The 15845-nt window shown below is 35.4% G+C and overlaps 1 protein-coding gene across 1 annotated transcript in view; it reads right to left on the minus strand.

Moving 5' to 3' along the window:
* The window catches only part of LEMD3 (LEM domain containing 3), a 66884-nt gene that overhangs the window by 24134 nt on the left and 26905 nt on the right, over window positions 1-15845 (minus strand). The window contains exons 2-4 of the mRNA XM_046681660.1: window positions 12524-12561; window positions 8397-8463; window positions 6054-6121 (exon numbers count right to left, since the gene is read on the minus strand). Of these exons, the coding sequence (XP_046537616.1) occupies window positions 6054-6121; window positions 8397-8463; window positions 12524-12561 (173 nt within the window). The remainder of the gene's footprint in view (window positions 1-6053; window positions 6122-8396; window positions 8464-12523; window positions 12562-15845) is intronic.

Raw genomic sequence — 15845 nt, forward strand, 5'->3', positions numbered from 1 at the left:
CATAATAAAGGCCATATATGATAAACCCACAGCCAACATCATACTCAAAGGACAAAAACTGAAACCCATCCCTCTCAGAACAGGAACAAGACAAGGGTGCCCACTTTCACCACTCTTATTCAACATAGTACTGGAGGTGTTGGCCAGAGCAATTCAGCAGGAAAAAGAAATAAAAGGAATCCAAATAGGCAATGAAGAAGTAAAACTCTCGCTGTTTGCAGACAACATGATCTCATATACAGAAAACCCCAAAGAATCGATAGGAAAACTATTAGAAACAATCAACAGCTACAGCAAAGTTGCAGGGTATAAAATCAACATACATAAATCAGTAGCATTTCTATACGCTAATAAGGAACTAACAGAAAAAGATCTCAAGAACTCAATCCCATTCACAATCGCAACAAAAAGAATAAAATACCTTGGGATAAATTTAACCAAGGAAGTGAAACATCTATACAACGAAAACTACAAGACTTTCAAGAAAGAAATCGATGATGACATAAAGAGATGGAAAGACATTCCATGCACATGGATTGGAAGAATAAACATAGTTAAAACGTCCATACTACCTAAAGCAATCCACAGATTCAACACTATCCCAATCAGAATCCCAATGACATTCTTTACAGAAATTGAACAAAGAATCCTAAAATTCACATGGGGCAACAAAAGACCCCGAACTGCTAAAGCAATCCTGAGAAGAAGAACAAAGCTGGAGGCATCACAATCCCTGACTTCAAAACATACTACAAAGCTACAGTAATCAAAACAGCATGGTACTGGTACAAAAACAGCTGCACACATCAAGGGAACAGAATTGAAAGCCCAGAAATAAAACCACACATCTATGGACACCTAATCTTTGACAAAGGAGCTGAGGGCCTACAATGGAGAAAAGAAAGTCTCTTCAACAAATGGTGCTGGGAAAACTGGACAGCCACATGTAAAAGAATGAAAATCAACCATTCTTTTTCACCATTCACTAAAATAAACTCAAAATGGATCAAAGACCTAAAGATTAGGCCTGAAACAATAAGTCTTCTAGAAGAGAATATAGGCAGTACACTCTTTGACATCAGCTTCAAAAGAATCTTTTCGGACACCATAACCCCTCAGACAAGGGAAACAATAGAAAGAATAAACAAATGGGACTTAATCAGACTAAAGAGCTTCTTCAAGGCAAGGGAAAACAGGATTGAAACAAAAAAACAGCCCACTAATTGGGAAAAAATATTAACAAGTTATTTATCTGACAAAGGGTTAATCTCCATAATATATAAAGAACTCACACAGCTCAATAACAAAAAATCAAACAACCCAATCACAAAATGGGCAGGGGACATGAACAGACATTTCTCCAAAGAAGATATACGGATGGCCAATAGACACATGAAAAGATGCTCATCATCACTAATCATCAAGGAAATGCAAATCAAAACTACACTAAGATATCACCTTACACCTGTTACAATGGCAAAAATATCCAAAACCAAGAGTGACAAACATTGGAGAGGCTGTGGAGAAAAGGGAACCCTCATACACTGTTGGTGGGAATGCAAACTGGTGCAGCCACTATGGAAAATAGTACGGAGATTTCTCAAAAAGTTAAAAATAGAAATACCTTATGACCCAGCCATCCCACTACTGGGTATCTATCCTAAGAACCTGAAATCAGCAATTCCAAAAGTCCCATGCACCCCTATGTTCATCGCAGCACTATTCACAATAGTAAAGTCATGGAACCAATCTAAGTGCCTAGCAACTGATGATTGGATAAAGAAGATATGGTATGTATATACAATGGAATACTACTCAGCCATAAAAAAGGACAAAGTCGTCCCATTCACAACAACATGGATAGACCTTGAGTGTATTATGTTGAGTGAAATAAGGCAGACAGAGAAAGACGAACTCTGTATGACTCCACTCATAGGTGGTAGTTAACATATAGACAAAGAGAACTGATCGGTGGGTACCAGGGGAAAGTGGGGGTGGGGAGAAGGCACTAGGGGTTAAGTGGTGTACCTACAACATGACTAATAATGATGTACAACTGTAATTTCACAAGGTTGTTAACTATCATAATCTTAATTAAAAAAAAAAAGATCTCAAATAAACAACCTAACTTTATGCCTCAGGAAGCTACAATAAGAAGAACAAACTAAGCCCAAAGTTAGCAGAAGTAAATAATAAAGATTAGAGCAGAAATAAACAAAATAGAGAAAAGAAAAAAAAAATCAAAGAAACAGAGTTGATTTTTTTTGAAAAGATCAGCAAAATTAACAAACCCTTAGCCAAGAAAGAGAGAAGATTCACATAAATAAAACCAGAAATGAAAGAGATATTACAAGTGATGTCACAGAAATAAGAAGGATCATAAAAGACTACTATGAACCATTATTCACCAACAAATCGGATGACCCCCTCACAAAAGGATAAATTTCTAGAAACATATAACCTACCAAGACCGAAATAGAAAATATGAACAGACCTATAACTAGTAAGGAGGTTGAATCAGTAATCAAAAACTTTCAACAAAAAAAAGTTCAGGACACAATGGCTTCATTGGAGAACTCTACAAAACATTTAAAGAATTAACACTAATCCTTCTCAAAGTCCTCCAAAACAACTGAAGAAGAGGGAACAGTTCTATACTCATTTATGAGACCAGCACTACTCTGATACCAAAGCCAAACAAAAACACTACAAGAAATATAGACCATATCCCTGACGAATACAGATGTAAAAAATCCTCAACAAAATACTAGCAAACCAAATTCAGCAGCACATTAAAAGGATCATAAACCATGACCAAATGGGATTTATTTATTCCTGGACTTCAAGGATGGTCCAATACACAAAAACCAATCAATGTGCTATATCACATTAACAGAACACAGAGTAAAAACCACATGATCATACCTCAACAGACACAGAAAAAGTATTTGACCAAGTTCAACACCTTTTCATGATTAAAACACTCAACAAACTAGGCATAGAAGCAAATTATATCAATATAATAAAGTTCATATATGAAAAACCCACAGCTAATATCATATTCAACAGTGAAAAACTGAAAAGTCTTTCCTTGGAGATCAGGAACAAGGCAAGCATGTCCACTGTTGCCATCTCTATTCAATATGTAATACTGGAAGTCCTAGCTAGAGCAATTAGGTAAGAAAAGGAAATAAAGACATCCAGATTGGAAAGGAAGAAGTAAAATTATTTCTGTTCACAGAGGACATGATCTTATATATAGAAGACCCTGCAGATTCCACAAAAAATCCGTTAGAATTAAGCAAATTCAGCACAGTTACAGGGTCAAAAAAAAACATAGAAAAACCAGTTACATTTCTATACACAAAATCAACAATCAAAAAAGGAAATCAAGACAATTCTATTCACAATAGCATTAAAAAAAAAAGAAAATACTTAGGAACAAACCTTATTCAAGAGGTGAAAAACTTACACATTTAAAACTACAAACATTGCTAAAAGAAATTCAAGACACAAATAAATGGAAAGGCATCCCACGTTCACAGATTGGAAGGCTTAATATTGTTAAAATGTTCATACTACCTACCCAAAGAAATCTACAGATTTAATGCAATCCCCATAAAAATCCCAATGGCATTCCTTCAGAAATAGAAAAATCAATCCTAAAATTCCTATGGAACCTTCCAACTCTGAAGAGCAAAAACAATTTTGAGCAAGAAGAACAAAGCTGGAGGCCTCACATTTCCTGAATTCAAAACACATCACAAAGGTACAATAATTAAAACAGTATGGTACTGGGAAAAAGACAGACATACAGAGCAATGGAAAAAAACAGAGATATAAACTCACGCACATACAGTTAACTGATCTTCAACAAGGTGCTAAGAACACACAATGGGAAAAGGATAGTCTCTTCGACACATGGTATTGAGAAAAGTGGATTTTCACATGCAAGTGAATGAAACTGGACCCTTGTCTTACACTATACACAAACATCAACTCAAAAAAACTTAAACATAAGACCTGAAACTATAAAACTCCTAGAAGAAAACACAGGGAAAAAGCTTCATGACATTGGTCTTGAAAATTATTTTCTGGATATGACACCTAAAGCACAGGCAGGCAACAAAAGCAATAACAGACAAGTAGGACTACATGAAACTAAAGAGTTTCTGCCCAGCAAAGGAAACAATCAACAGAGTGAAAAACCAACCTACAGAATATTTGCAAATCATGTATCTGATAAGGGCTAATATCCAAAATAAATAAGGAACTCCTAAAACTCAATAACAAAAAAAATCAAATAACCTGACTTAAAAATAGGCAAAGAACTTGAATAAACATTTCTCCTAAGAAGATATACAAATGTCTGATAGGTATATGAAAAGATGCTCACCATCACTAATCATCAGAGAAATGCAAATCAAAACCATAGGGAGATATCACCTTACACCTGTTAGAATGGCTATTATCAAAAAACAAAACAAAAAACAAAAAAGCATTTTTGAGGACGTGGAGAAAAGAGAATCCTTGTAAACTACTTTTTGGAATGTAAAACGGTGCAGCCGCTATGGAAACTAGTAGGGAGGTTCCTCAAAAAAGTAAAAATAGAACTGTCATATGATCCAGCAATCCCACTTCTGGGTATTTATCCAAGAGTACTGAAAACAGGATCTAAGAGATATCTGCACTCTGTTCACTGCAGTATTATTCACAATAGCCAAGAAGTGGAAACAACCTAAATGTCCATCAATGGATCAATGGATAAAGAAAATGTGATACACACACACACACACACACACACACACACAGGAATATCAGTCAGCCTTAAAAAAGAAGTAAATCCTGTTACATGTGACAATGTAGATGAACCTTGAGGACATTACGCTAAGTGAATTAACCAGTCACAGAAGGACAAATACTGCATGATTCCATTTCTGTGAGGTATCTACTGTAGTCAAACTCACGGAAGCAGAAAGTGGAATAGTGGTGGCCAGGGACTTAGAGGAGGGGGAAGTGGGGAGTTGCTGTGCAACGGGTACAGAGATTCAGTCACAGAGGGTGAAAAAGTTCTAGAGATCTGCTGTACAATGATGCACATATAGCTGACAATACAGTACTGTATACTTAAAAATTTATTATTAAGGTAGATCTCATGTTATGTGTTTTTCACTACAATAAAAAAAGGGAAATGAAGTTTGTATGACATGACTTGTTCACGATGAACCCACGCCAACACCTTAGGATCAGTATTTCCATTTGCAAGTATCCGTATCTTTATGGAAATGGACTGACATCAAGCTCCCCACGTTTTTCAAAATTCACTTTCCTCTTTCTGAAGTCAGAATGACACTTGTCCATCTTAACCTTCCAGTATCTTTCCTTTCACCTAGAATTTCCTAAAGATTATTTATAGTGGTTTAGAAAATTCACCTGCAAGTTCTCTCAGTACCCTGAGATGAAATTAACCCAGGGCAGAAGATTTGAAATAACTGACAATGGTCAGATGCTTACTTGCTATCTTACATGCTACTTACCTTTCTCAATTTCTCTCACCAATGTTCGTACCCTTTCCAAATTAACGTCCATTCTCTCATAGAGAATGTTCCAAAACAAACTTTAGTAATTTCACTTTCTCTATCTTGCTAACATTACACCAAACAGCAAATCCAAGTTTCTTTTTTCTTTTTTTTTTGAGGGAAGATTAGCCCTGACCTAACATTTGCCCCTAATCCTCCTCTTTTTGCTGAGGAAGATTGGCCCTGAGCTAACATCCATGCCCCATCTTCCTCTACTTTATATGTGGGACTCCTGCCACAGCATGGCTTGACAAGCAGTGCGCAGGTCCACACCCAGGATCCAAACTGGTGAACCCCAGGGCCGCCAAAGCAGAATGTGTGAACTTAACCTAACTGCTGCACCACCAGGCCAGCCCCCCAAGCTTTTAAGAGTACAATTAAAGTAATCAAATGCATGGTACTTTTGATATAAGTTGTAACAATTTATATAAACTTTAAAAATATAGCTATTAAAATTTTAATTTCAGTGCTTACTTTTAAATATGCAGCTGCCTCTTGGACAGAAAGTGTTCTCTGACTAGAACTGCCACATTCATGATCTCCTGGAAAAATCAGCATATTATTAATTTTGAATCAGTACTATGTTAAACAGAACAAATATGATTAATCAAAATATCTTAGAAATTACACAATTATAGGTTATATTATTAGAATCAGTAAAGAAAGATGAACAATATTATTTATATTTTCCAGAAAAAAATTCCAGTAAGTAATATAAACAAACACGTATCTTTACATAAACCACCACCTTTAAGTGCATTTCATTCTAGGTGGGAATATATCTTCCTCTTATATTCCCAACTGAATTGTTAGCCAGGGTAGAACACGTCACACTGATGCCTATGCCTAGCTCTTGGCACACAGAAGGCCCTCCACAGATGTATTATTATTCGAGGGGGAAAATTCATTATGCTAACTTATACATCTATTACTAAAGCTAATAATTCAAGTGTTCAAATAAGTTTGAAGCAAAATGTGCATTTTCAGAGTATAACTAAGCCTATATTTAGCAAGGGGTGCACATGCTTTAAAAATTATTGTAACACAGATCAACAGGGAAATTAGAAGCTACCAGCTATGATCTGGTTTCACAAAGGGATGTGCTACATACAAAAGTTTGGAAAATTACATTTTCCTTTTCTTGTAGCTATTTATAAGAAAAAAATTCACAGCCTTTTCTTTCAGGCCATCTGTGGTTATTAGAGATCAATTATCCTTATACTAAACTACAATTGTAAGTTTTTCCTGCCCTGTTTCTTTCAACTAGTTTTTTAAAAAAAACTTTAACATGAAACTACAAGTTAAATTCTTGACTAATTTTTCCATCATAAAAGCAACCACGTTCCATTTATCAATTTTGTTCAAGTAGACAGATTTTAATGGTCATGGTTGTAAAAAGAGAAGAAATACCTATTAGATGAACAAGTCAGTCTTCAAACTTTATAATGCATCCTCAGAATCAGATTCCATAGATCTACAGCAGAGGTCGGCTAACGACAGCCAATACAGCAAATCTGGCCTACCCCTGCTTTTTATAAATGAAGTTTATTGGAACACAGACACACTCGTTCATTTATGTATTATCTATGGCTACTTTCATGCTATAACGGCAGAACTGAGTAGTTGTGACAGAGGCAGTCTAGCCTGCAAAGCCTAAAAACTTTACTATCTGGTCCCTTCACAGAAAAAAGTTTGCTGACCCCTGCTCTAGAAGAAGGAAGCTTTATCTTTAAAAGCACCCCAGATTACGCTGATCTAGCACACTTCATACTATAGAGAAAGCTGTAGAAGCTTGTGGTAGCAACATCAGGAATTCCTAACTAGAGTATATACTTAACCTATTTCTGGGTGTTACAGTATACCAAATAAATGTTATTAGCTTGCAGTGTACAAATATCACAGTGTGTCAGACAATGCAAAGAAGGATTTTAGTGATATACACAGAATTATGAGCCTAAAAAAATCCTGACCATAAAGACCCAAAGAAAAAAATCAAAGACTGGTGAGAGGATGGGAACTGTCAGGATCCTAACTGCCTCCATCAACCAGAGAAGTTCACGTTTACCTACCAGGCTTCCACCAATGATCTGGTTTCTATAAAAGGATCTGCTACATACAAAAGTTTGGAAAACTACATTTTTTCTTTTCTTGTAACTGTTTCTAAGAAGAGGATCCAAAGTCTTTTCTTTCAGATTATTTGTGAAATAAGAATATCTAAAAAATGTTAAAAAGTAATAAACAGATAAACTGCTACTACAGCTTATATATGCTAAACTTGACACCAATTCACCTATAGTATTCTAACTGCAGATATGTTGATACCTGAGAGCGCTCAAAGACTTACTAAGAGCAGAATATGAGGAAAATGCAATGAATCAGGAGAAAAAATTCTAGAATATATTTGCTTTATCCAAGGAAATCACACCTATACAACTACCAAAGGAAAATCTGTGCTTTTATATTAACCTAGGATTTTAGCTAATACATTGCTTACCCAATTCAACTGATATTTAAGCTTTCAGAATTTTTTGTTACTATTAATGCAATAAAGAAATTTGACTGACTTCAGAATCACATTATATAATACAACATATACCTATAATTCATCCAATACATAAGGCAGGCAGGAAAAAGGCCCTGACTAAATATATGTATAAAAATAAAAATCCACTCATATAGATAATAAAAACTTCTAAAGAGAAAATACTCCACAAACTAAGACCGCACTTGGGGAAAACTATTTCTACTAATATAGCATGCTATGTGTGCAAATTAATTTTAAAACATTTTTACAGACTATTAACATTAAAACATTACCTGCAAGCTGTGCCAATCGATCATGAAGCTTGTATAAAGTGTTCATCATAAGATTTTTTTTACTTTCCTAAAATTGAAAGAAATTATTATAAAATATCCAATTGCAAGAAAAAATACGTAGCAAATAATGTTATTCAAAAAGAAAAACAGTAAATGAATTTAAAATCATAGAAGCTACATAATCTGAAAGACAAATTCATATTTAAACAGGCGCTACCATCTTTTAAAGAAACTTCAATCTAAGAATCTAAATTAGCACTCTAAATATTTTACTTTCTTGAGGAAGATCAGGAAATTGGCACTAAAGTTAGTACTAAAAACAGTCTCAGATACAACCAACTCCCTCATCCACCAAAGCGATGGCTCCTCATCCCTCTACAACAGTGCACGCTTACGTGCTGTTCTCAGGAGACTGTTTCCTTCAAGACTGCCCTTCATGATGTGTCTTAATCTGACTCAACTGCTTAGTAATAAGGGAATGAGTACTCACACTTTGATTTTTCCCTCAACCATTCCTAGGCTCCCAAAGTGGCCCTGTATAAATTTATGAACCATTAAAGGGAAACAAACATTTAATGAATATCTGCTAAGAGTTAAGAACTGTTCTCAGCCAATCGAGAGACCCAGTGAACAAGATGGCTCCTGTTCTCAAGGGCAAAAAACATATTAAGTGTTATGTTACAGCTGCAAACAAAGTATAGCATAAATACAGAACAGGGAGGGGGGGAAGGAGATCCATTTATGGAAGAGAGAATATTTGAGCTGGGCTGCACAGGAAGAGTAGAATTGAGCATTCCAGGCAGAAGGAACAGCATGAGCAAAGAAAGGTATGAAGGCATAAACGCACTGGTTCTATTTCCTACATAACCAGTAGCTAGTGCGACTCAACAAACTACTGGAAAAGTAGTTTGGGATCAACTGCTAGAGAGCCCTAGATACTGAGAAAAAGAGTTTGACTTCATTCTGCAAGTTTCAGAAGAGGAAAGTAAGAGAAACTGTGCATCGGGAATATTACTCTGACCATATGAAAGGAGACCAGAGAGGAGACTACTGAAATGTCTAAGCACCCTGCCAAGTAATCTAAAGCAATGAGACCCCAAGTGAAGAGCAATCAAATTAAAAGGGACCAACAGAAGCAATGGGGAAGGGCAGAAAAGGAAAGGGGGTAATTATAGCTTATCGCACTATGTGAAATAAGCTCATGATTCACAAGGTGCCTGTGTCTTTATTATTTCCTTTCTTTCTCAAGTGTCTAACAAAACAGGATTACTGGATGAATATGACGAGGAGCAAATTCAGACAGAATATAAAAAGCAGGGAAAGTAACACTTATTGCCCAACACGTAACCTCACCCATTTATATTTTCATGTTGTACGTTCAGGGACAGAAGAGACAAATTTGCACACTATGGGTGGCATGCTTTTGTCAACCAGCTTTAATCAGTGACAGTAGGAAGAAGAAAACTCATGAAAGGCTCTTCAATCCTACCAGCAGTCCCCAGTTTGAAGCGAGATGGTTGACATAGACAAGTGACATTCCTTCAGCTGATTACTTGCCTTCCAACCCTTCTGCTTCTTTTCTCCCCAACTCTATCTCAACCAGATTCTGAATCAAGCCAGTTCTTATCTTCTCATAAGCTTAAAAATCCAAACTGCAAAAATCATACATCAAAAAGTAACCGCAGGGGCTAAAATCCAGGATTCTGAAAGCTACGCATTTGTGATACATTAAACCACAAAATAGTTTCTAATAAATACGTTTAATATCATAGGATGAGAAGGAGTTCCAATGATAGTGTAGCTTATGGACTTGATACATAAAACCAAGGTAAACCTAATTAAGCTCTGGTATTAAAGTAACTGAGAGTTTAAAGTTTGTTTCCTCCTTTATCTGGAAAAGAGACAATTTCCTTTTTGTCTTATATGTCCTGATCATGCCCATGCCCACTCCCCTTTCAAATCCAAAAATTTGACACCTGTCCTCTGTGATTACAACTTTAATGAATATCAGAGGCCTGGGAATAAACTTCATCTTTTGACTCACAGATACTAACACTGGAGTAGATGAAGAAATAACAAAACCTAATTAGATGTAACTAGATCTCATACTGAATAAGATAACATACAAAATGTTACATTCTCATACAAAGAATTTAAGCATCCAAAAGGCTCATTAATTTTTCAAGAATTATTTTTCCTATGGTAACTTATTCAAAATGACCATTTATATATACTACAAGGGTCTCAAGTGCCACCCAAAGGATCAACTAAATAATGATCTAAATAGGTTTTATGGAATATGTTCCTAATGTGAACAAATCAATTTTGAGAAAGAAGCAGAAAGGCTTTGGTTCAATTATCTTTAAGAACAGTATGCTAAACTACAAGTAAATCTGAAAAGCATGTAAATCAAATGTAAAAGTTACTTTCCTACAGAAACACACTGGCTTATAGTCTCATTACAACCTTCTTTCAGTCTGACTGCTTTTCAGATTGTCTCCTAACATTCAGCTTGAAATGTTTCTAACTACTGGCTTCCATAATCACCCTAAAAAACAAGTTAAACATCTACAAATAAATCCATACTAAAAGTCAGCTATCAAGTAACCTTTCATTAAACAAAAATAATTTTATAATTTAAAATAGCTACCTTCTAGCTGTCTGTTTTGGTAAAGTCCAGACTTTCTTTTACTAACACATCTATCATTTTCTGATGGAAAAGTTTTCATTCTTGGGGGAAAAAATCAAAACTGTAGGGTGACTCTGTCAAATTTCTCATATACTGTCACCTTTATATATTTCCCTCTTCTATCCTCAGCCAAGTTTTTCCTCAAGGATATTTTCACTTGAAATTTTCAATTTCAATTATCAAGTCTCCGATTAAATGATAATAATGGACTTTAAACACTTAGCATTGTGCCCGGTACAGAATAAGCACCTAATGTAGGTGAACTGCCATTATCTTCATTACAATCATTGCTATTATTTAGAAGTTCAGAACTTCAGTTTCTCCCATGGGAAAAATTATACAGAAGAAAATAAAGCCTTTTTTTCCCCCAATGTTCAGGAGTATATTATACAAATTTAAATTATAATGCCAGGAACTGGCCCAGTGGCATAGTGGTTAAATTCACATGCTCCACTATGGCAGCCTGGGGTTCACCAGTTCGGATCCTGGGTGCGGACCTACACACTGCTCATCAAGCCATACTGTGGTGGCATCTCACAGAGAAGAACTAGAAGGACCAACAACTAGGATATGTACTGGGGCTTTGGGGAGGGGGGTAAAAAAAAAGAGCAAGACTGGCAAAAGATGTTAGCTCAAGGCCAATCTTCCTCACCAAAAAGCAGACCTTTTAAAAATACATTAAATTATAATGCCAGCAGCAGTGTTATACTTACTATTCTGATAGTATCATATTATAACTTTTTAAAAAACAAATATCACTGCAATAGAATATTACTAAAAATAATCATTAGAAAGTGCCACTTTCTGACAATCTAAAGTAATATTCTGTGGATCTGACTACACATCCTTCAGCACAGTAAATAATGTTTTCTATATAGGTCTATATTACTGTCAGTTCCCATAATAAAAAAATTAACAACTAATTGTGTATTATAAGCTCAAATATCTTAATCTTTGAAGTGCCTATAATGATGGTAAGTGAAAAATATTTTCATGGGAGTAAAATTTTAGGTTAAAATTAATATTATAGATCCCTTGAGTCTTTCTAAATCCTTTGCCTTCCTGATGGCTGAACAGGCATGCCCATGAGCAAAAGCTCCAGGGAGAGACAAGATGAAGGCAAAGACGACAAAAACTGTTAGGGTCTCCAACAACTTAAGGAAACAGGAAAAAAAGACCAGATCCCCAGATGAGAGACCACTGGTATTTCACTTGGCAGTTGGCTTTTACCCTAAAGTGATAAACAGGTCAGCTCTTAGGAGAAAAATCTGTGTCAGATTTAATTATACTATAGTTAAAGAATGCTCAAAATAAGAAAATTTATTGCTTCGGCCTAAAAGAACCTTTAAAATTACTGTTTTTTTAGTTGACAGTCATCCTAATACTTTTATCATATAAAACAGGAGACAAAATATCATTATTATGATCTTTTACTTACTTGTATTTTTCCAAATGTTTCATCAAATGGGTTTTTTACTATCAAGGAAAGAAAAAAAGAAAACTATTAGCATCACTGAAGAATGAGAATGAGAGGCTCCCTAAACAAGCCCTCTTAAATGCCAGCATGTTATTTTGCTAAAACTGAATGTAAACATGTAAACAAACTGATGATAATAAAGGCTAGGGAAGTAATCTTTCAGACTTACTATACTTACCATTCTCACTTTGAATTTGTGGTTTTCTCTGTAATAATTGTGAACAGGTGCCCTGGTGTCGGAACAGCTGGGGTCAAGTCCCAGCTCCATTACTTACTAGCAAAGGAACCCTGAATTAACATCTACTTAGCCACTCTAAGTTGTAGTTTCTTCTTCAATAAAGGAAGGCCGAAACAATGATACCTACCTTAGACAGCTGAAAGGCTTAAATGAGATAAACCAAATAAAATGCTTGCCATAGTATCAAACACTTTATACATGTTACATATTACTGTTACTGTTAATGACCATATCATTTGTTTCCCCCTTAACTTGGTTTCTCTTCAAAATGTAGACTAAAAGCAGTTACTACTTGAGGAAATCTAAGATGCTTTAAAACCGAATAATTCATTTATAATTCTGACTTCTAATGATTAAAAAACCCTTCCTAATCCTTGATAAAATCTGGAAAAGTGGCAAGAAACAGACAGATCAAAGTAGCTAACAATTAAGTCTCAGTATTAAACAACTTGATATCTCTGATAAATATTATAAGGAAAAGATTTACCACTTTCCATCCAAAATCCCTATAGCCACCCCCCCCCCCAAAAAGACACAAACAAGTTTATGGCTGAATATGTAGCATCTCTCATGGTTATATTTTAGAATCTCCTCCTTATCATCTATTTTAGAATTACATGCAAAAATATTCAAAGCTTTCAGATCGGTGGACCTCTATAATCCAGGTCACAACCAAGACCAACTGAGCCTACGGAGTAGTTCACACTGACCAGGTTTCCTTTCTGAGGTGCTTTTCTATTTTTATTTGAGAAAACAGGAAGTCTCATAGGAACCAGGAACTGCCTGATTCTAAGAAAGTTCATGTGTGAGACCAGTTTAACAAGGTACAATAAAAAAGCAAGGGAAAAAATGTACCCTGCTATTATCCAAAGGGATTTTGCTAATGGATTTTTAGACAACATTTTTCTTTGGAGCAATAGGGTTTTAATGCTAGGAAAGAAAAAACTTTGAAAGGTAGATCAAAAGTACTCAATAGGGGAAGAGGAAAAAGAAATACTACAGCTTAAAGACTAAATAAAATGTTAAGAATGAGAACACACTTGGACTAAACTGATACTTTTTAATGACATTAATTTTTATTTAATGTAAAATTTGAACAATTTAAAATAGTTATATTTAGTTCAATATACTACTAAAAAATGATGCCTTGTCAATCTACTTAAAATAAATTGGTCAAACAACATTTTACTTGCTCTTTATAAGAAGAATTCTAAAAGATATTAAAACCATGTAGGGCCAGCCCCGTGGACGAGTGGTTGAGTTCGTGCGCTCCACTTCGGGGGCCCAGGGTTTCACCGGTTTGGATCCTGGGCATGGACATGGCACTGCTCATCAGGCCATGCTGAGGCAGCGTCCTACATGCCACAACTAGAAGGACCTACAACTAAAAACACACAACTATGTATAAGGGGGCTTTGGGGAGAAAAAGGAAAAATAAAAAATAAAAATAAATTTAAAAAAAATTAAAACATGCAATTCTAAAAACCAGGTTTTAATATCTATGAAGAAAAGCCATGGTAGCATTATTTTTTGACTGTACACAAAAACTATTTTTTGTCGAGATTATTAAATGGAAAACTAGCTCTTCAAGCATCTCTCTGAAAGCATGACTGTAGATTGTAGACATTCCCCACTAGACTGCGCCTTTGTGAGGGTCCATATGTTATTCATGTTTGTATGCCGGAGCTGGGCACAGTACTGTACATACAGAGAAAGCCTGAGAAGTGCTGGTTGTGCTTTTCTGTATTCTACTCTGTGTGTTAACATTTAAGCTGAAGTGCTCAGTTCTGCAGGCAGCTGGAGAAGAGGATGTTCTTGAGCAACTGGGGAGGAAGAGCAACAGGATAACAAGAAAGCCAAAGAGCAGAACAGTAATTCTGTTGAAAAACACCACTCTGCCCTTCCTATCTTTCTAGATTTCTGCCTCTTGTCTAATGGGCTAAGATACCCAAGAGTATAACATATCTACAAAGCCAACAGTATACTTTCCATCCTACACAACTTCTGTTACGAAATTTTCCCCCAATTTCCTATGACAACTGTCATCTATTAAATTAACAGATAGACCTATTAAATTAACAACAGGAGTAAAATGTATCCTTGAGGTTAAGTTTTAGAAAAGACGCTCCATCTAAAAACATCTAAAAACAGCAGTTTTAACAAACCAAAAGCCCTCAAATTTCTAAAAGCATCTTTACACATCTAACTTTTCTTCCCCCAAATCATTTCAGTATTTCTAAAACCACATTATCTTTTATCTCATCCAAATTACCTTCAATTCTAATGGAAATAACACATATGTTAACCCCAGTGAAAATACTCCTCCCTCCCCTGCCAAATAGGTAACTGTAGAGAAGAAAGCATATTCCAAAAGCATCCCACAGCAGAGAACTGCCACCCCATTCATTGGCCTCTTTTCTAGGGATGGACCTGAGAGTAAAGTATAGGTCTCATTCTTTACCCTAAACCAATGATAATGTCAAGTTGGTATTTCAAACTTTATTCTTCTTTCCCCTAAAAGGCAGAATCTTGAAGCCATTTGAGACCTGGTATTGGTCCTTCTTTATAATCTACACCCCAACAGCTTCTCATTACTACTCTTTCTCAAATTCTCCTGGTTTGGCCATGTCTCCTTCAATTTTCTTGTTCAGATCACTTCAAACCTCAAAGACACCAAACTTGTCTTTGTAAATGTCCTTAATGTTTTGACTTCTCTTCCCCCTTTAACTATCCCAATGATTGTAAAAATCAAATTCCTTAAAAAATCAAATTAATTATACTACTAGACCCCTCAAAATCATCTAATGATTTCCCATCACATTTTGCTTCAAGGAAGTAATTCTAATCTTGCGATAACTTCCTACTTACTTATAAACACATTGTCGACTCACCATCTCCAAATTTCTCTCTCTCTCTCATAAATTTCAAAAACGTTACTAGTTTTACTGATCCTTTCTGTCAAGTGTAAACTTTTTTTCATTGTCCTAGGCTGAAATCAAATTTATCAACCATTATGAATACACAGATAAAAAGGAAACAAAAGGA

The sequence above is a fragment of the Equus quagga genome, chromosome 1 (assembly GCF_021613505.1).
Source record: "Equus quagga isolate Etosha38 chromosome 1, UCLA_HA_Equagga_1.0, whole genome shotgun sequence".
NCBI classification, from domain to species: Eukaryota; Metazoa; Chordata; class Mammalia; order Perissodactyla; family Equidae; genus Equus; species Equus quagga.